Source organism: Mauremys mutica, chromosome 1, assembly GCF_020497125.1.
Source record: "Mauremys mutica isolate MM-2020 ecotype Southern chromosome 1, ASM2049712v1, whole genome shotgun sequence".
Classification (NCBI taxonomy): Eukaryota; Metazoa; Chordata; order Testudines; family Geoemydidae; genus Mauremys; species Mauremys mutica.
The window spans coordinates 319,073,992-319,095,273 of NC_059072.1; the positions used below are offsets into that span (position 1 = coordinate 319,073,992).

At 46.3% G+C, this 21,282-nt stretch overlaps 1 protein-coding gene across 1 annotated transcript in view; it reads left to right on the forward strand.

Moving 5' to 3' along the window:
* Nucleotides 1–21,282, forward strand: part of FLT1 (fms related receptor tyrosine kinase 1) — a 152,947-nt gene that overhangs the window by 101,885 nt on the left and 29,780 nt on the right. The window contains exons 15-17 of the mRNA XM_045016817.1: nucleotides 716–847; nucleotides 5,974–6,080; nucleotides 18,631–18,766. Coding sequence (XP_044872752.1) covers nucleotides 716–847; nucleotides 5,974–6,080; nucleotides 18,631–18,766 — 375 coding nt within the window. The remainder of the gene's footprint in view (nucleotides 1–715; nucleotides 848–5,973; nucleotides 6,081–18,630; nucleotides 18,767–21,282) is intronic.

A 21,282-nucleotide genomic window follows, 5' to 3' on the forward strand; every position in this document is an offset into this window, starting at 1 on the left:
AGTGGGGGCAAAAGACATATCTGGCTTTAAGACTAAGTTTATGGAGGGGATGGTATGATGGGATAGCCTAATTTTGGCAATTAATTTGGCAATTGATCTTTGATTATCAGCAGGTAAGTATGCCCAGTGGTCTGTGATGGGATGTTAGATAGGGTGGGATCTGAGTTACTACAGAGAATTCTTTCCTGGGTGCTGGCTGGTGAGTCTTGCCCACATGCTCAGGGTTTAGCTGATTGCCATATTTAGGGTCAGGAAGGAATTTTCCTCCAGGGCAGATTGGCAGAGGCCCTGGAGGTTTTTCGCCTTCTGCTGCAGCATGGGGCACGGGTCACTTGCTGGAGGATTCTCTGCAGCTTAAGGGCTTCAAACCACAATTTGAGGACTTTAATAACTCAGACATAGGTTAGGGGTTTGTTATTGAAGTAGATGGGTGAGATTCTGTGGCCTGCTTTGTGCAGGAGGTCAGACTAGATGATCATAATGATCCCTTCTGATCTTAAAGTCTATGAGTCTATGAGTTTGCACCAGAGCCTCAGAACCTGTGAACACTTTGTAACTCTGAAACCAACACGCAAAATTAAGGACCCACTCACCCCCTAGGGCGTTATGTAATGTCTGTCTCATCCCTAATAATCAGAAGAGGATTGTTTTACGGAAAGAGTTGTCTTTGTTTATACTCCACGTCCCACTCATTTAAAGATCTTTCACTCCACAGGAATAATTTTAGCGTCAGGAAGCAAAATGCTGTTTATTGAAAGAGTCAAAGAGGAGGATGAAGGACTTTACCGGTGTATAGCCACCAACCTAAAAGGATCTGTGGAGAGTGCAGCTTATGTCACCGTACAAGGTAAAGCATTGCATTAGATGGGAACAAGACAAAAATCGCTCTAAGTTCCTGTTCTCTATTTGATCTACTTTTCCTCCTTTCCCCTCTTATTTTCTCTAAGCGGCTTATAAGTGGAGTTCTTGCTCTGACTAGGAAGGCAGGTGAGTGGCTTGTTGATCATGTGTGATTTCTGACTACAGCAGTTTCAAGGAAGTCTTAGCAGGGGGAATGCACCTGGTTGGAAAGGAAGCCAATGGGAAATGCTAACTCAGAATGTGTTTATACTGACCTCAAAAGAAGAATTGCTTCAATACAACAAAGACAGGGTCAGGGAAGAAGATAAATATAAATTTAGTGTAATAAAAAACCCAACCCATTCATTTTCTCATTTCAGGCTCCTATAAGCCAGAAAGAGACATTTTTGATATTTTCCTTTTCTTGGTTTTAATATAAAGTGGGCTGCTATGTCCAACCAGAAGAGTTTTCCAGTAAACACAAATACATCTTTCAGAGGTATTTACTATAGGAGCTAGGGGTTGTTATTGTTACTCCTACTCAGGCTACTCATGCTATTCATGTGAATGTTCAGTCTTTTTTTTAAATTCTCTTGGACTCGATGGTGCCTTGTGGCAATGAGTTCCAGAGGCTAATTGTGCATTGCGTGAACAAGTATTTTATTTGATCAGATTTAAACTTGTCATTTTTCAACTTCATTGAATGTCCCCCATACCATTAATTATTGTGTGCACTTTTGACACAACCTCTTTTCTCAACTCAACAGTCCCAAGCTTGTCAATCTCTCTTCATGTGAGACATTTTAATTAGGCAAAATATGAATAGCTCCTCCAGGCAAAGACTGTCTCCCTGTGTGTTTGTACAGCTTGTAGTACAATAGAATCCCATTCCTGTTTGTTTGGGTACTGCTACAACACATACAATGTGATAAATAAATCAGGATTGACATGTTCTAGTTGCAAGTTCTTTGGCTTTCTTGGCACATTGGTCAGTTCATCGCTGTAAAAAGTCAGAGGTATCAATGTGTATATATGAGCAGGGCTACATACAATGGATAAAGGACTTGTCGCTAGCTATGTTTTGGGGATTAATTTTAAATTTGTGTGGGCATTCTAAAAAAATGACTCATCTTAGAGTGCTTGTAATTTAACACACCCGGCAGATTAGCTAATTTGTCTGGACAATGTAATGTTACAATTCATTCAATAATCAATACAAGGTATTTTTTTATTTACTGATAACATTTTGTGGGCTAGTTTCTGGGGAGGCAGTGTCTTCTGGTTGCCTGACGCAGGGGAGAAAGGGAGGATAGTGGATTCCTGTCTGGATAAGTGTCCTTCATGGATGATAAAGAGAGCTTTCCGATGGTTCTGATAAAAAGCTTTAGCCAAAGTGGGGGCCAGTGAGTTAAAGATGCCCCAGCACTAATGTCTGGCAAAGGAAAGAGAGACAAATCATTGAATCAGCTCCCCCAAAAGAACATGCTCAGGGAGAACGCATCCCCACCCTGTCTCTCCCACCCTCATTAAATCTCTGTGGTCTCAGCAAGGGGACAATGGTCAAATGAAGAGTGATCCCTGTCATCATCCCCAAGCAGCTCATCATCCCCTGAACGACTGTCCCTCTTCCGAGGGACATCGAATTGTAGCCACTCACCAAGCTTTGGCTCTGGAGGTTTGAGATCTGGGCTCATCTCTAGTTTTTACTGCATTCTCGAAAATGCACAGTGTACAATTTCTGCTGGTGTTACAGAACATACTGACATTTTTTATTTGCATACAGTAGCTCGCCAAGTACAGTAGAGCATATGAAAGAAAGCCGGGCAAGTGCCTCGTGTCCAGGGTTTAACAGGCTGGAAAAGTGGTTTGCAGAATAACCAGGAAGGAAACTGTCTGCTCTTTTTATTTCCTTTGAAAAAAAGTTCTTATACTTACAGATAATACAATGTGTTATTTTTGTATCAGAAAGGGAAGAATGGACTGCAGAATCCAAGAGGGTTCTTTAAATAATCACAATCCTTGTTTAGTTTGGAAGCCACACGTGTGGGACAGTCTGTGGAAGAGATGTAGCCATAAAAATGTCACCATAAGCCATCAAATCACCTTCAGCTTAAGAACTGAATGGGAAATAATAGAATGAATACAAATAGCAAATCAGAGTGAGGCACCTACCCATGGACAAAAAGATCCTTTTAAATGATGCAGAAGGTTTTCTGTGGAAGTTTGCTATGGAAGGAGTGAGTGCAAGCTACTTATTGCAGCTTGCACTTAGGGGTCAGTCCAGCCACTTGTCACACTGCTCAGACCTCCAGTTGGAGAACCGTTTAATAAAGCCCTCTCATTGAAGTTCGGCTCTGCAGGTATTATGCACACTGCAGAGGGGGGTTTCTCAGTTCAGTAACTAGTATATGAAGGAGTAGGATGATGTAAGAAGGGGCATAGGTGTAAAAGAAGGAACTAGTTTTACAATTTCTACCCAGTTAAATTCAGGCTTCCACCCAAATAAATAAACAATAATGTATCTTGGTTTAAAGCTGCCTCTGGATAGCTGTATATGACTCTCAGAGAGATGACAAAGGAACTATTAATTGTGCTAGCCTTTATTCAGCTGGTCTGAACTCATGACAATAGTTTGCTACTTACTTGTACATTTTTTATATTGACAAACACGTTAGAGAAGCTTGTGCATAGGGGCCCAATCCAACACTCACTGAAGTCAATGGGAGTGTTTCCCCTAACTTTAATGGGAGGTGAACTAGCCCATGGTTAGAAAACTTAGACTCTAATATTTTGTTTGTGTGGCTATGAAATAAATAGTCTCTCTGAGTCTATGGTGGGCAGTCATTAGTCTGCTTCCATGCTGCCTTGAGCTGTTGTCTCAGACTGTCCAAGCTAAGCAGGGCTAGATCAGATCAGTGCTTGTATGGAAAAGCCTTGGGAGCTGCTGGAAATGGTATTGGTGTTTCTGGTTCAGTGCTGAACCAGTGACACAGCGTGGCATTCGCCATACTGCACTCCTGGATGTGCTGCCTTGCAGACGAGAGATAAAATAGTCAGAATGAGAAGTGAAATTGACGTCCTAACTACCTACGTTCATTACAGAGGCTGTGACTTCACAAGAGTAGGGTTTTTAAATCTGCTAATTGAGCCGAATCCCAGCTTATATAATGATGTTCTGCTGACCTAAATTGTCCTTGCAGTTTCAAATGGCTACACTATCCTTCTTGACTTCACTTCTTAACAATTGCATAGCATACTGTAGTGGTGAAAAAGCTGCTGCGTTCCACTTCAGCTTGTGGGTGCCGTGATTTCTGTGTTAAGGAATGGTGACAGACACTCTTTCCCCTCCAGCTGCTGCTGAATAAATGTTAGAAACTATTCCTTGTAACCTGCACAAGCACTGAGTCACGTTCACAGGATAAACAAGAATATGGATGTGTAAATACACAGTCTGGAGAAGGTCCTGTATTATGTTAGAGGACAATTAGTCTGCAGCTCAAAGCACATTTGTCATAATAACATTATAAAGGAAAGCATCATTTGCGTTGTATTTGAAATTGAGTTGTTTTTTTTAAGTACTCATACCTGAGAGAGATTAATCACATCCCAGGGTTTGGAAAAATAAATGCTTTGAATCTCAATTTGTAGTTGTATTCATATTTTCTATTTTGCTAGAACTTACTCTCATAGCTCCAATAGGGACATGCCTGAGGAGTCTTTTAAATATTGGACATGAGCTGGAATCTGATTATCACCTTCACAATTCCTGCATGGCAGACTTGTCACCGCTGCAGAAAACAATTCAAACACTGAAAAAGCTCTGCAGACTTGTTTAAAACTAGGCACCACATACCCCTTGGTTACCTCATCAGCCCACCAGCGAGACGTCACTCTTTCTTTCAATTGTCAGGAATGGTGCCAAATTTCGAAACTGCTGCAAGTGTGGCCAACTAAAAATGGTGAAATCATGTTCAGAACCGCTGTGCCATGTCCCCTCTCTCTCCATCTGAAAGCTGTGCACTTGAGTCTGAATTGTGAGAGAATCACAATAAGGGACGGGTTTTTGCATTTACTACCAATAAGAGAGTGTATCATTGTGACATGATCACAGCACTTGCAAAACATTCTGCTTTGAAGACATTTTATGAGACCCGAAGGAACAGTATGAAATGAAATTTTATTCTGGATATTTTTTAAGCACCATCATGAGATTGAATATTTTCCAGATTTAGTATTTTTAATTTTTTCTTCCTGCTCCCATTGTTCTCATTTGTAATTTCTGCATTGATTTTGATCGACTCTCCCTAGGCTCACTACGGATATGTCTACACTGCAAATAAAAACCGGCTGGCCCATGCCAGCTGACTCGGGCTGCCGGGCTGTTTCATTGCAGTATAGACTTCCAGGCTCAGGATGGAGCCTGAGCCCCACTCCCAAGAGTCCTAGAGCCCGGACTTCAGCCCAAGCCCAGAAGTCTATCCAGCAATGAAACAGTCCCACAGCCTGAGCCCTAGGAGCCTGAGTCAGCTGGCAAGGGCCAGCTGTGGGTGTCTAACCGCAGTGCAGACCTACCCTAAGGGTGTGACCCTGCCAGCCGTCACATGGTATAGAGGGGGTGCTGCTTGGGAAGGCACATGTGGGATCTGACCCGCATCACTGATGTCAGTGGGAGTCACACAAGAGGCTGTACAGGAACCACTAAGGGCCAAGGCTGGTCATAGCTGGGGCAATGCTGCTAAGCTCTCCTCTCTGCAGTGGGAAGAGAGAGCACAGCAACCAGTTTCTTGAAAAAAAGGTACTCCATCGTCACATCTCTAATGTCACAGGCAAGTGAGCCACCTCTTAGCATTTTGCTGCCTGTCCTACAGTATCTCCCCAACCCCCAAAAAGGATTGAGCTCTGCACTAGCAAGCTCTCCAGCAAGGGTGTCTAGAGTTTAATTTCAGTGTGTGTATTGCAGTGGGTTTTGTCCAAGGGGTGAATTTTTCTAGGTTCTGAGAGCCATTAACATCCCTGGAAAGGAAGTTGGACGTTACTGATATGTTCTTCATATACATTTAAAATGCCAAGGGAAATCAAAGTCTGCTGTTCTGAGTGTAGTTCTATAAAATGTTTGTTGCTTCATTTCCCCAGGAACATCAGAGAGATCAAACCTGGAGCTAATAACTCTGACATGTACCTGTGTGGCTGCTACGCTCTTCTGGCTCCTATTGACACTCTTTATACGCAAGCTAAAAAGGGTAAGAACAGTTGAATAATTACTAAGCTTCCCTCCTGCTCCGCTTTTCTCACTGGCATTTGCTCTGGTTAGAAAACGTTCCTACTGCAAATGAGATTCATGAACATTGCATTAATTCACCTGGTCCTCTACACCAGGTGCAAAATGGGTGCAAAATGCTAATCACTTTGGACTGTAAATCACTACAGAAGGTGCAAAGCAGGAGTGAATCAGCTGCTCAGGCCGAGAGCCTCAACGATGTTTACACACACAAGTCCCACTGATTTCAGCCGGAGTGAGGCTATGTCTACACTACCGACCTGCAGCTCTGCTGCTTTAAGGTCTTCCATGTAGCCGCTCTATGCCGGCAGGAGAGCTCTCTCCTGCTGGCATAATTAAACCATCCCTAATGAGCAATGGTAGCTATGTTGGCAGGAGAGTGTCTCCCGCTGACATAACGTTATCCGCGCCAGCACAAACTTATGTCAGTCAGGAGGGTGGTTTTTTCACACCTCTGACTGACAAAAGTTTGGCCAATAAAAGTGCTGGTGTAGACACCTCTGAGGATCTGGGCCTAAGTGCCTGTGAAAGTTGACACTTCAGGGTAAATAGAAAAACAGGATCTGGTAAGGCCTGGTCTTTGCACTGGTGTAACTATGTTATTCTTAGGGGTTTTTTTACTGAAATAGCTGTACCAGTACAACCTCTACCTTGGATGCAGTAATACCAGGATAAAAAGTGCCTTGTACTGGTGTAACTTATTCCTCTTCCCTCAGAGGAGTAGCTACACTGGTATAAAGCACTTTTATACCAATATAACTGTGTCCAAAAGCCTTGTCTGCACTACGGGTTGTTTCAGTATAACTTACGGTGCTCTGGGGTGTGAATAATCCACACCCTTGAGCGACGTAAGTTATACTGACTTAAGCACTGGGGTAGACAGCACTATGTCAGCAGGACATAGCTACTGCCTCTCGTGGAGGGAGGAGTTATTAAGCCCTGCCCTGAGCCCCCTGCCACACCCCGCACTCCTCCTGCACTCCCTGCCCTGAGCCACCTGCTGCACCCTGCACATCAACCCCCAATGCACCCCTCACCCCTCTTGCACCCCATACACCAATTCCCTGCCCTGAGCCCCCTGCCGCACCCTGCACACCTCCTGCACCTCAACTCTCTGCCCTGAACCCCTGCCACACCTTGCACCCCTCCCTCACCCCCCGGTGACAGGGAAGGGGCAGCGTTGGGGTGGGGACTTTGGGGAAGGGAGTGGAAAGGGGCAGGGAAGAGGTGGGAAGAGGTGGGGCAGGGGTGGGGCCTCATGGAAGGGGTGGAGTGGGGGGCGGGGTCAGGGGCAGTGAGGGTGCGGGTGTCAGTGATGCAGCCCTCGGGCCAATGCACTAGACCTCATGTGGCCCTTGTGGTCATTTGAGTTTGAGACCCCGGTGTAGTTCCTGGTTCCTTTCAATGGGTTCATTGTATAGTTGATGGCCCTTGGTGGGCCATCAAGCTGGCTCAGTGCTGATGCCGTTCTGTCTGAGAGTGTCACCCAGAGACACAGCACAAGTTTAGAAATACAGATATGTCCTCCATAGCTATAACTCATAATACAAAGGTGATAGACACATATAAACAAGATTATCAGACTTGTCAAATTATAACAGTTTTTGCAGATACCTTACATGGCATATCTGGCACAACTCACTGCAATTTTACAACATTGGTATTCACAGACAGCTGCAGCGACACAGGAGCCAGCAAACAGCTGTAAACAGGGGAGTTTGAGTGGGAGTTTGCAAGGGGAGTTTTGGGGAAGACTAAGAGAGGCAGGCAGAGGAACAGACAGGCTAGTGAAGGGAGTGTGAGGTGTTCTTGCAGTGTTTTGGTGCTCATTGGGGGTTTGTTTTTCTGTGGGTGGTGGTGTTTTGGTTTCGTTTGTGTTTCCCAGACTAACAGGATTTAGAGGGGAAGGCTATGACAGATACAGAGGCAGCAGTGGTAGTGACCCAAGCAGTGGAAGACACAATTAAGATGACTGGATGTGGAAGCTGCAGCATGTACATGATCCTGGAAGGGGTACCTGAAAAGAGTTTTGTCTGCATGAAGTGCCACCTGATACAGATGATGGAAGAAAAGATCCGAGGATTGGAGATGCAGGTGGAAACTCTGTTTGAGTTTAGAAGGGTGTTCGAGCAGATGATGGAGCAAAGACACGAGGAGTCTGAAGGGAAAAGCTCAGACTTGCAGATGGAACTCTGAGGGGAGACTGCTGGGTGAGGAAAGTGGACAGTGGAAGCATGTGACTAAGAGAACCAGGCAGAGGAAAAGACGGGCTAGTGAAGGAGCAATAGAGCTCAGGAACAGGTTTGTGGAGTTGGAAAATGAAGAGGGGGCACAGCAGGTGGTCGCTGAAGGTGAGAGGGCAAGGAAGAAGAGAAGAGCAGCTAGTCCTATAGGAAGAGGGGAAGAGTCAATGGAGATAACACCACCAAATACGAGCCCCAGGAGGATATGGGATGGGTTGCAGAGTATTGCAAGGGAGAATAGGAATCGAGAGGACTTGCAGCCAGAGGGAACAGGATAGACCAGAGAATCGCACCATCACCAGGAAAAGGCAGGTCTACATGATTGGGGACTCCTTACTGAGAAGAATAGACAGACCTGTAACCAGAGCTGATCCAGAGAACAGAAGGATGTGCTGTCTGCCGGGTGCTAAAATATGGGATGTGGACCTGAGGCTGAAGAGGATCCTAACGGGAGCGGGAAAGAATCCACAGATTGTCCTTCATGTGGGAATAAATGATACGGCTAGATTCTCACTGGAACGTATCAAGGGAGACTATGCCAGGCTGGGGAAGACACTTAAGGAAATCGAGGCTCAGGTGATCTTCAGTGGGATTCCACCTGTTCCTAGAGAAGGGCAACAAAGGTGTGACAAGATTATGGTGATCAACAGATGGCTCAGGCAGTGGTGCTATAAGGAGGGCTTTGGGATGTATGGCCATTGGGAGGCATTCATGGACGGAGGACTGTTCTCTCGGGATGGACTTCACCTGAGTAGGGAGGGAAATAAGACTTCTAGGATGGAGGCTGGCACAGATGATTAAGAGAGCTTTAAACTAGGAATTTGCGGGAGATAGTTGGGAGATGTCCAGGTAATCTCCACACCAGATTTTAACATTGAGACAGAAGAAAACGAAGTAAGAAAAGATACAGCCGTGGGTAGGAGAACGGACATAAGGAGGAAGGGTAGTGTAGATACCAGTCTAATAGGTGATACTAGCAGTAGAATGTCTGTGCCTAATTGGGTAAAGACTGTGAGCAAAGCCAAACAGCAAAAATTAACATGTTTGTACACCAATGCAAGGAGCCTAGGTAACAAAATGGAGGAACTAGAGTTACTGGTGCAGGAAGTGAAACCGGATATTATAGGGATAACAGAAACATGGTGGAATAGTAGTCATGACTGGAGTACAGGTATTGAAGGGTATGTGCTGTTTAGGAAAGACAGAAATAAAGGCAAAGGTGGTGGAGTAGCATTGTATGTCAATGATGAGGTTAACTGTAAAGAAATAAGAAGTGATAGAATGGATAAGACAGAGTCTGTCTGGGAAAAAATCACATTGGGGAAGAAAGACATTAGATCCTCCCCTGGGATAGTGATCGGGGTGTGCTACAGACTGCCAGGATCTGATTTGGATATGGATAGAGACCTCTTTAATGTTTTTAATGAAGTAAATATTAATGGGAATTGTGTGATCATGGGAGACTTTAACTTCCCAGATATAGACTGGAGGACAAGTGCTAGTACCGTATTGTTCCGAGTATAGGCCGCTCCTGATTATAAGCCGCACCCTTAAAGTTTGGTGCTATTTTAAAAAAATTAAATTTTTAACTTTTTTTAACTTAAAGAAAATATACACATTAGTAGAACAGTAAAACAGTATTTTATTTAATGAATAGGAAGACATGTACCAGTATTTTTAACACTTTTGGTAGTCCTGCTTTTGACGGCATATGTTATATACTCAGAAATATTGAAAACTATTTTGTAGTTATACTGTAAATAAAGAAGGGAAAAGGAATGGACAACAAGGAGACTGATGGGAACAGTTCTCACCCTCTCCCCTGCACAACAATCAACAACATTAGCAAATGTTCTTAGGGTTAGGGATCATGGCCCCCCCCCCGAACTCCTGCCCCATCCAACCCCCCACGTTCCTTGACACCTCCCCCCACTCCAGGAACCCCTGCCCCATCCAACCACCCCTTCTCTCTGTCCCCTGACAGCCCCTGGAACCCTTGCCCCTGACTGCCTCCCACCGCCCCATCCATCCCCTGATCCTTTCTAACTGCCCCACCAGGACCCTTGCCCGTATTCAATCCCCCTGTTCCCTGCCCTCTGACCCCCCCAAACCCTATCCACCCCCCACCCCGAACCCCCCTGCCCTCTCTCCAACACCCCCTCCCTGCCCCCTTACTGCGCTGCCTGGATGTGGCTGGCGGCACTACAGTCTGGCCACGGCTGGAGCCAGGAGCCCCGGGATGCTGGGCCGGGGCAGGAGTCACGCGGCCGGAGCCCGGAGCTGGAGGATGTGGCGGGAGCCGGACGGCCAGAGCCAGGTAGCTGGCCGGCCAGAGTAGGGCGGCCGGGAAGGGATGCGGGGCTGGGGCCGGAGCCGGGCGGCGGGGACGGGGACGGGCGATGCGGGGCCGGCGCCGGGCAGCGGGAGACGCGCGGCCAGGCGGGGCCACCCAGAGAATTCCGGGGGCCCGGGGTCTTCGGCGGGGGGGGCCCCTTCCGTTCCGGGACCTGCCGCCGAAGTGTCCCGAAGACCCGCCGCGGGGCGCCCCCGCCGCCGAATTACCGCCGAAGCGGGACCCGCCGCTGAAGTGCAGCCCGGTCTTCGGGGCACTTCGGCGGCGGGTCCTGGAACGGAAGGGCCCCCCGCAGCCGAATTACTGCCGAAGACCGGGCTGCACTTCGGCAGCGGGTCCAGCTTGGGCGGTAACTCGCCAGTGGGGGGTCCTTCCGCCCCAGAGCGGAAGGACACCCCCCCCCCGCAGGCGAAGACCAAGAGCAGAAGAAGCTCCTGCGCCCGGCCCCGCAAGAGTTTTCTGGGCCCCCCGGAGCGAGTGAAGGACTCCGCTCCGGGGGCCCCGAAAAACTCTCGTCAGGGCCCCTGCTGGGCCTGGGGGCAAATTGCCCCCCTTGCGCCCCCCTCTGGGCAGCCCTGAGGCCGGGGCCGGCGGAGGTGGGTACACGGGGCTGGGGCCGAGAGGCGGGGACGCGGCTGGGGCTGGAGCCGGGCGGTGGGGGAGGCGGGACGCGGCCGGTGGAGGCAGGTACGCGGGGCTGGGGCTGGGGCTGGGGCTGTGGCCGGGCGGCGGGGGGGGCGGGGACGCGGCCGGGGCCGGAGCCGGGCGGCGGGGGAGGCGGGGACACGGCTGGGGCAGCCCAGAGCCCTATGAGTCCCAGCCGCAGCTGGGATTTAAAGGGCTCTGGGCTCCCCGCCGCAGCGGACAGCCCAGAGCCCTCTGAGTCCCGGTCGCGGCTGGAATTTAAAGGGCTCTGGGCTCCCCGCCGCAGCGGGCAGCCCAGAGCCCTCTGAGTCCCGGCCGCGGCTGGGATTTAAAAGGCTCTGGGCTCCCCGCCGCAGCGGGCAGCCCAGAGCCCTCTGAGTCCCGGCCATGGCTGGGATTTAAAGGGCTCTGGGCTCCCCGCCGCAGCGGGCAGCCCAGAGCCCTCTGAATCCCGGCCGCGGCTGAGATTTAAAGGGCTCTGGGCTCCCCACCGCAGCGGGCAGCCCAGAGCCCTCTGAGTCCCGGCCGCGGCTGGGATTTAAAAGGCTATGGGCTCCCCGCGGCTGCCGGCAGCCCAGAAGCCTCTGAGTCCCTGCCGCGGCTGGGATTTAAAGGGCTCTGGGCTCCCGCCACGGCTATTATCCCGATTGTAGGCCGCACCCCTAGTTTAAAGACTTAAATTAGGGGAAAAAAGTGCGGCCTATACTCGGGACAATACGGTAATAATAATAGGGCTCCGATTTTCCTGGATGTGATAGCTGATGGATTCCTTCACCAAGTAGTTGAAGAACCAACAAGAGGGGATGCCATTTTAGATTTGGTTTTGGTGAGTAGTGAGGACCTCATAGAAGAAATGGTTGTAGGGGACAACCTTGGTTCGAGCCATCATGAGCTAATTCAGTTCAAACTAGATGGAAGGATAAACAAAAATAGATCTGTGACTAGGGTTTTTATTTCAAAAGGGCTAACTTAAAAAAATTAAGGAAATTAGTTAGGGAAGTAGATTGGACTGAAGAACTTGTGGATCTAAAGGTGGAAGAGGCCTGGAATTACTTCAAGTCAAAGTTGCAGAAACTATCAGAAGCCTGCGTCCCAAGAAAGGGGAAAAAATTCATAGGCAGGTGTTGTAGACCCAGCTGGATGAGCAAGCATCTCAGAGAGGTGATTAAGAAAAAGCAGAAAGCCTCCAAGGAGTGGAAGATGGGAGGGATTAGCAAGGAAAGCTACCTTATTGAGGTCAGAACATGTAGGGATAAAGCGAGAAAGGCCAAAAGCCGTGTAAAGTTGGACCTTGCAAAGGGAATCAAAACCAACAGTAAAAGGTTCTATAGCCATATAAATACAAAGAAACAAAGAAAGAAGAAGTGGGACCTCTAAACACTGAAGATGGCGTGGAGATTAAGGATAATCCAGGCATGGCCAAATATCTAAACAAATATGTTGCCTCAGTCTTTAATGAGGCTAATGAGGAGCTTAGGGATAATGGTAGGATGACAAATGGAATGAGGATATGGAGGTAGATATTACCACATCCGATGTAGAAGCCAAACTCAAACAGCTTTTAAGGTCAAGCTTGACAAAGCCCTGGCTGGGATGATTTAGTTGGGAATTGGTCCCTTCCAACCCTGATATTCTAGGATTCTATGAGTTTAATGGGACTAAATTGGGGGGCCCAGATAATCTTCATCCAAGAATATTAAAGGAACTGGTACATGAAATTGCAAGCCCATTAGCAAGAATTTTTAATGAATCTGTATTGTATGACTGGAGAGGTTGTATTGTATGATTGGAGAATTGCTAACATAGTTCCTATTTTTAAGAAAGGGAAAACAAGTGATCCGGGTAACTACAGGCCTGTTAGTTTGACATCTGTAGTATGTAAGGTCTTGGAAAAATTTTTGAAGGTGAAAGTAGTTAAGGACATTCAGGTCAATGGTAATTGGGACAAAATAGTTTTACAAAAGGTAGATCGTGCCAAACCAACCTGATCTCCTTCTTTGAGATGGTAACAGATCTTTTAGACAAAGGAAACGCAGTGGATCTAATTTACCTCAGTTTCAGGAAGGCATTTGATACAGTTCCACATGGGAAATCATTAGCTAAACTGGATTAGCTAAATGGGGATCCGTATGAAAATTGAGAAGTGAATAAGGAACTGGTTAAAGGGGAGACTACAATGAGTCATACTGAAAGGTGAACTGTCAGGCTGGAAGGAGGTTACTAGTGGAGTTCCTCAGAGATCGGTTTTGGAACCAATCTTATTTAATCTTTTTATTACTGACCTTGGCACAAAAAGTGGGAATGTGCTAATTAAGTTTGCAGATGACACAAAGCTGGGAAGTATTACCAATAAAGAGAAGGACTGGGATATCATACAGGAAGATTACAAGAAGATCTGGATGACCTTGTAAACTGGAGTAATAGTAATAGGATGAAATTTAATAGTGAAAAATGCAGGGTCATGCATTTAGGGATTAATAAAAAGAATTTTTGTTATAAGCTGGGGATGCACCAGTTGGAAGTCACAGAGGAGGAGGAGGAGGATCTCGGAGTATTGGTTGATCACAGGAGGACTATGAGCCGCCAATGTGATATGGCCGTGATATAAGCTAATGTGGTCTTGGGATGCATCAGGCGAGGTATTTCCAGTAGAGATAAGGAGGTGTTAATACTGTTATACATCTGGAATACTGTGGGCAGTTCTGGTCTCCCATGTTTAAGAAGAATGAATTCAAACTGGAAAAGGACAGAGAAGGGCTACTAGGATGATCCGAGGAATGGAAAACCTGTCTTATGAAAGGAGACTCAAAGAGCCTGGCTTGTTTAGCCTAACCAAAAGAAGGCTGAGGGGAGATATGATTGCTCTTTATAAATATATCAGAGGGATAAATACCAGGGAGGGAGAGGAATTATTTAAGCTCAGTACCAATGTGGACACAAGAACAGATGGTTATAAACTGGCCATCAGGAAGTTTAGACTTGAAATTAGACAAAGGGTTCTAACCATCAGAGGAGTGAAATTCTGGAATAGCCTTCCAAGGGGAGCAGTGGAGGCAAAAGACATATCTGGCTTCAAGACTGAGCTTGATAAGTTTCTGGCGGGGATGGTATGATGGAATAGCCTAATTTTGGCAATTAACTGATCTTTGACTATTAGCAGTAAATATGCCCAATGGACTGTGATGGGATGTTAGATGGGGTGGGATCTGAGTTACTACAGAGAATGCATTCCTGGGTGTCTGGCTGGTGAGTCTTGCCCACATGCTCAGGGTTTAACTGATCACCATATTTGGGGTCGGGAAGGAATTTTCCTCCAGGGCAGATTGGCAGAGGCCCTGGCAGGGGTTCGCCTTCCTTTGCAGTGTGAGGCACTGGACACTGGCTGGAGGAGTCTCTTCACCTTGAAGTCTTTAAACCACGATTTGAGGACTTCAATAGTTCAGACATAGGTTAGGGGTTTGATATAGGAGTGGGTGGGTGAGAGTCTGTGGCCTGCGTTGTGCAGGAGGTCAGACTAGATGATTATAATGGTCCCTTCTGACCTTAAAGTCTATGATTCTATGATAATATCCTAAAGTGTCTCCTAGATTCTATACAACATCACTAGGGTGTGTGGCATTTTCACCCTTGAACAATGTAGCTATGTCAACCTAAATTTTAAGTGTAGACTCCTCAGGCCTACAGTCTTTATGTCTGAGCACGTTCAGGCAAATCAATTCAAGGTCTGACTACAAGATGTTGCCTCTTCTACTCCTGGGGGAATTCTGCACCACTGCGCAATGCAGAATTTTGCAGAAATTAACGTGTATGCAGAATTTCCTTTCCCCCACAGAAATGGGTTGTAGTGCTGCTGGCTACCACTAGGGGCCAGTGGACTCAGCAGAGCCCAGCTTGCACATAAGAGACACCGCCAGGGGGAGGGGGAGGGAGCTAGAGGGTTCCTGGCAGCTGCAGTTCCCAGCATGCCCTGAGGGAAGGAGAGGGCGGCACGCAGGAAACTCTGTGCAAGCCTGGGACCAAGCATCAGACTGTTTTTCCCTCTGGATCCCTGGACTTTGTGGGGGAGGGTGTGCGGGTGTCTGGGCAAGGGGGGGTCCACAGCTGGGCTCTGGGGGGAGGAGGTGCAGGTATCTGGCTGGAGGGCCCTGTGGCTGGGCTCCGGGGAGGAGGGGGTGTGGGTATCTGGGCAAGGGGGGGCCGTGGCTGGGCTCAGGAGGGAGAGGGCTTGAGTGTATTGGCTGGTGGAGGTACCACAGCTGGGGTCTGGTGTGGGAGGGGTTGTGGGTGTCTGGCCCCCCGGCTGGGCTCTGGGAGGGAAGGAGGAAAGGGGGGCAGAGAAACAGGAACTGGATTGTCGTAGAGGTTTCTTTAACTTTCTACTCCTGGGGGAATTTGTGTGTGTGTCTGTATTGTTACAGACATACCTGCTGACCAGTATTTTGAAATAAATTACCAAAATAATTGAAACTGGCGTGATTATGTAGCATTATTTTGACAAATAAAATTTGCAGAATTTTAAAATATTGTGTGCAGCATTTTTAATTTTTTGGTGCAGAATGCCCCCAGGAGTACTCGTCAGCCCATGCCTTAAAAAACGTGATCTTAGGACAGGTCTGTACTACGGACGTATATCAGTATAACTACATCGCTCAGGGGTGTGGAAAAGCCACACACCTGAGTGTCGTAGTTCTACCGCCCTAACTGCTGGTGTAAACAGCGCTATGTCTGCAGGAGAGCTTCTCCCATCAACACAGCTGCTGCCTTTCAGGGAAGTGGAATAACTACACTGGCAGGAGAAGCTCTCCCATTGGCGTAGCAGCATCTTCACTTAAGTGCTACAGCAGTGCAGCTGCACCGATGCAGTCTATTAAGTGTAGTCCTGCCCTGAGGCAATTTAAGGCCCAATGCTGCATTTTGTTCTGGACACTGAACACTGCCTTTGATTTTGTGGGAATGCAGGGCCAGACCTTTAAAACCATTATTTCAGTCACTGTATTTCAATGTGTATTCTCCCTCTCTTTCCACCCCTGCAGTACATATGTGCACGCACGCGTACACAGACACATACACACAGAGAAATAAAGAGAACCCGGCACGTTTAAGTCTAGCGAAAAGGAGAGTGAGGATAGAAGGGAAATATAACGGGCTACAAATAGATAAAGAGATCTTATAAAGGGGATAAGGACCAATTATTCCCACATGTCATTAAGGACAGAATAACTAGTAATGGCACTAAACAACAGTTGGGAAATGGTTAAGCCTTAACTGTAAGAGCAATTAAACCAGGGAAAAAGGAGCTGCAGGAAAGTTTGGGTTTGCTACCGGACTGGACACTCACATGCCACAAAACAAGGGAGGCCAACTTCTAGGTAACATAGTAAAGGCCTCTTCCCATCCAAAGGTTTCCATTCAGGATTCTCTATTTAAGGCTCTCTCTAAGTGTCTGTTATAAATCCCTAGTCTTAAAGATTTATGGCTGGAATATAAAAATTAGCTCTAAGCTACAACTTCATATTTAGGGCTCAGGCAGAAATGTGGCAGCTACAGCAGCTACCACATCAAAAACGATTTCATGCTGCCAGAGGAACAGAGCATCTTCTGAAACTCATGCGCACACACATGCACGCGCACCCCGACGTGTATTTGCTCTGTGTCACACTGTTACTTCCACTTTTACTACAAATATAGGGCTGAATCTCCAGCAGTGCCCAGGATTTGGGGCTCAGTGCAGCCAAGGAGAGAGAAGGCAGCTCTATGCCATTTATCTGCCCCTCTGATCCTGGGAGTGATGTGACAGTCTAAGAGCTGTTTCTAAGTTGTGCCAGCTGGAGAAGTGCAATAAGGATCAGCTGGTTCACCATGTGCTCTGGCCCTTCCCCACTGGTGCCCAGGCACACCCTCTCTGTAGAAAGCAGCAGCAGGTCAGAAGCAAATATTGCAGACTTTGTGCCACTCAAGGATTCCCCTACTTTGGAGGGATCCTCAGTTGTCCTTTTGGGTGCTTTGGGCAAGGCAAGGCAGCTGAAACAAGAGTCAGCAAGTTACTCATAATTTTCAACATGCTTCTCTCCCCGAGGTCTTCCTACTTATCGTGTGTGCATTTTCCCTTTTAAACAATGTAGTGAAAACGTTTTCAGGAAGGAGGACAATTCCTGGCAATGGAGGAGGCGAGCTGCAAGCTGCAGAGCAGCTTGAGTACGAATTGGAAGTATGTGGATGTGGGTGTAAGATGTAGGGGACAATAGCCTATTGCTGTTTTGGCATGGCTTGATGGAAAGCGCCCTGATGCTCCTTTCCATGAAGCTTGCACAACTTCCAGCCCATAGCCATGAAACCAGACTTTATACAGGCTGAGATTTTCCCTTTGCCACACAAATATAAGCGCTTCCTATGACTATGCAGAAATCTAGCTGAGTTTATCGGTAACTCTGCATGCCCACAGAAGAAAATAAGTTTCAAACTGTAAACTGGTGAACAGCTATAAACCTTTGGAAGGAATGTGATTCCTCCATTTCTCAGAGGAAGGCACCACATTCTTTGCTTGGGGGAGGATGCTTTTTGGGTCCAAAATCTCATTAAGACCTGAAGTAATCTGTCTGAATCTGGGTGTTTATTAATCCCCTTAGAAGCCCAATAATTCCAACAGAGTTGTCAGAAATGACAACCCCGAATTTCTGAGTATTTGAAAACTGTAACGTACAGTTCAGTACAGACTAAGGCTAAGTCTTGCACAGCTCAAACCACACCTGACCTTTCTTTGTTGAATTCACAAAAGCAAAAAACACTGACAGTTGAACTCCATCTGTTGCATGTACCAGTGGGGGTGGAGAGGAGTGCGGGTGGCAGAGAGGTTGTCGGGGGCTGGTTTTGGTTTTGGGCTGGGTTTTTTTGTACAGCAAAAGTTATTTTCAGCAATGGTGTTTAGTAAGTTTCTGAAAATACTTCTTACTTCTTTAAAGTACAGAGTCTATATCCCATGGCAATTATTTGCATGAGAATTCATATGGATTTAATTGGAGATATTGACAGCATCATATATAAGAAAAAGGAGGAGGAAAGGCTGGTATAAAAATAAAAATGTCACAACATTAAATAACAGAATTTTTAACCGATTTTATATTGGAGTATGAAACATACATCCTTATGAGGGGAGGTGCTTTATGTGCCTCTGTCAGATCTAATCAACTTGCAAACCTTGACCAAAACCACAAGCTGCTACCCACTACTGTTGTCCATCTGGTGGTGACTTTGAAATGTTCTTGATTTCCTAGCCTTCTTCGTCTGAAATAAAGACCAATTACCTGTCAATCATAATGGATCCTGATGAAGTCCCCTTAGATGAACAATGTGAACGTCTTCCATTCGATGCCAGCAAGTGGGAGTTTGCAAGGGAAAGGCTGAAACTAGGTAATATGCTTGTTACGGTATTAACACACAGCACATTGCCTTTGTGTTTATCAAACTATCAGACTACAGACAGGCAGCTGACCATGTACTGAAGATCTGCAGGGCAACTCTACACTTGATTGTTAGTGAGCTGTTATTGTTCTTCAGGTGAATTATTATCAAGATCTAAAATTGCTATTACCTGGCTTTCCATATGATTAGACTCCAGCTGTGGAGTACTTCCAGTCATTTTGTCTGTAGTGCACATAGGGCTGTTTTGTATTTCTTAGAAACTGAGATACTGTAGAACATAAAATAAAAACACAGGCCAAGATTTTCAAACCTGGGAGCCTAAGATTAGGTTCCTGAGTCCATTCTGAAGCATCTAAATAAATGGCCAATTGCAAAGATGCTGAGCACCCAGTAGTCCCTCCTGAAGTTAATGAGAGCTTTATTGGTAGTATTGTTATTTATAAGTATTACAGCAATGCCTAAGAGTAGGTCTACACTGCAGTTAGACACCGGTGCCTGGCCCATGCCAGCTGACTCAGGCTTGCAGGGCTCAGGCTAACGGGCTGTTTAGTTGTGCACATGTTCGGGCTCAGGCTGCAGCCCGAGCTCTGGGACCCTCCCACCTCATACTTATTTATCGTATTTAACGCTATTGTGGAAGCAGGGAAAGAATTAATAAGGATTTGAAGGGGATTTTAATGCATGTCAGTCAGTTAGCAAGACTTAGGTATTGTTATTTAGGAGCCTAACTATGGACCTAGGAGCCTAACCTTAGGCATCCATCTTTCCCATAGCCTAATTCAGTTCTCACTTACCAAGGGGCAACTGCCTGTGCAAATGAGGGCAGAAATGAGCCCATATTGTCCTGTTTGAGTTTTCCTCTAACCGGCTCTGCTTTACTTCTGTTCTTCACACTTATAAAAAGACCTATCGGTGTCTCTCCTATGCACGGGGCACCTATCCCATACATTAAAATGCACAATAGGAGATAACAGAAAGGACTGGCCATGCCTAAATAAATGTCCATAGAACCTTCCATCCCCTAGCCATCCAGTCTTCAAATGCCTGAGTGAAAAAAAAATGGGTTTTGAAGTACTCCTTTAAGCTGAAGGAGTCTGAGCTCTGGCAGACCCTGGGAAGGTGCAAATTGCAAAGTTGAGAATACCCTGCTGGCAGTTCTCATTTATATTAAGGGGCCTCCAACTCCAGCATCAGCACCGATCTCAGCTATGGCAACATGGCCACATGTCTTTTCAGTCACAAATTAGACTTTAGCCAATCCAAGGTGCTAAGGTGACAGTGGCTGACACACTGTGGACTGAATCAGGGATCTCCAGAACGAAAAGCATGAGTTGCTACAGCTTGAGCTAAAGATACATGGATCTCTAGCTGGGGGCTGTTACAAACTCACACTTTGTGGCTTTGGCACAGAGGAAGATCTGTGCATATCCAGCCACACATTCACTGGTGCATTGCACTAGCACACAATTCAGATCTCATTTAATTTGTCTGCTATGCAGGGTGCAGGGTGAGCAGTATGTGAATAAGTACAGCCAAAGTATTTGAATGGTAATTTTTAACACCTGTACATTATTTTGTGAATGCTGAAGCATAAAATCTTGTTGGGAGTCTCCTCGTCTGTGAAAAGGTCTTATTGCATCAAGAGTTCAATGTGCATAAACTACATGGAAAGAATCAAGTAGAAATAGACTTAGCTAAAGTTCTCTGAAATTCCAAGGAAAACTCGTCTGAAATGGGTTTGGTTTTGGTTTTTTAGAGAGATTTGGAGGTGAGCTGTGAAAAGTAAATAGAACAGGGAATTAGTTAAAATTGAAAGAACTGGTGTAAACAACTGGTGTAAACAAAAAATGTTGACAATGAATGAGAACTGGATTCTGAAAAGTTGGGTCGGCAAGGTGTCTTAGGTTAGCACATGCACAGGTTCCATTTACATGGCAGTTAGCCCAACCTTTCAATGACCCTGGCAGCTCTGCAGGGGAATAATCTCATAAACTTGCATAGTTCTTGTCTAGTTTCTTCCAATACCAGATGTGTGTGTCTTCCCTTTCTAGCTATTTGTCTTCAGCCTACATAGTTATTGTAACCAGTGTGAGGCGACTCTCTCTGTTTATATCTCAGTTGCCTAATGTTCCTCATCCATTAGTCCATATTATTGATGTAACAGCCATACAAAGCTGTAGGAGGACTTCTTCCTCACCCCCTGAGGCGACAGGTGTTACAGAAACCAATCCATACTAACTCCATTGAATTCAGGGGACATCCTCCCAATTTAGATGAATGGAAATAAAATTAAATGCTAGCCCCTAAATTAGGTTGTAAAACTCTGGTGCATTAAGGCAAATGGCTGTGTTTACAGCCCTGTACCTTTAACGTTGATATAATTTTGTATCTTATGACCTTACCAATGGTGGTGATAAACCTTAATTTAGGACATCCATTAAAGTGCTAAAGTTGTGATACAGGGACCCATTGTAATTATTGCCACTGATGCACCGGGCAGAGTA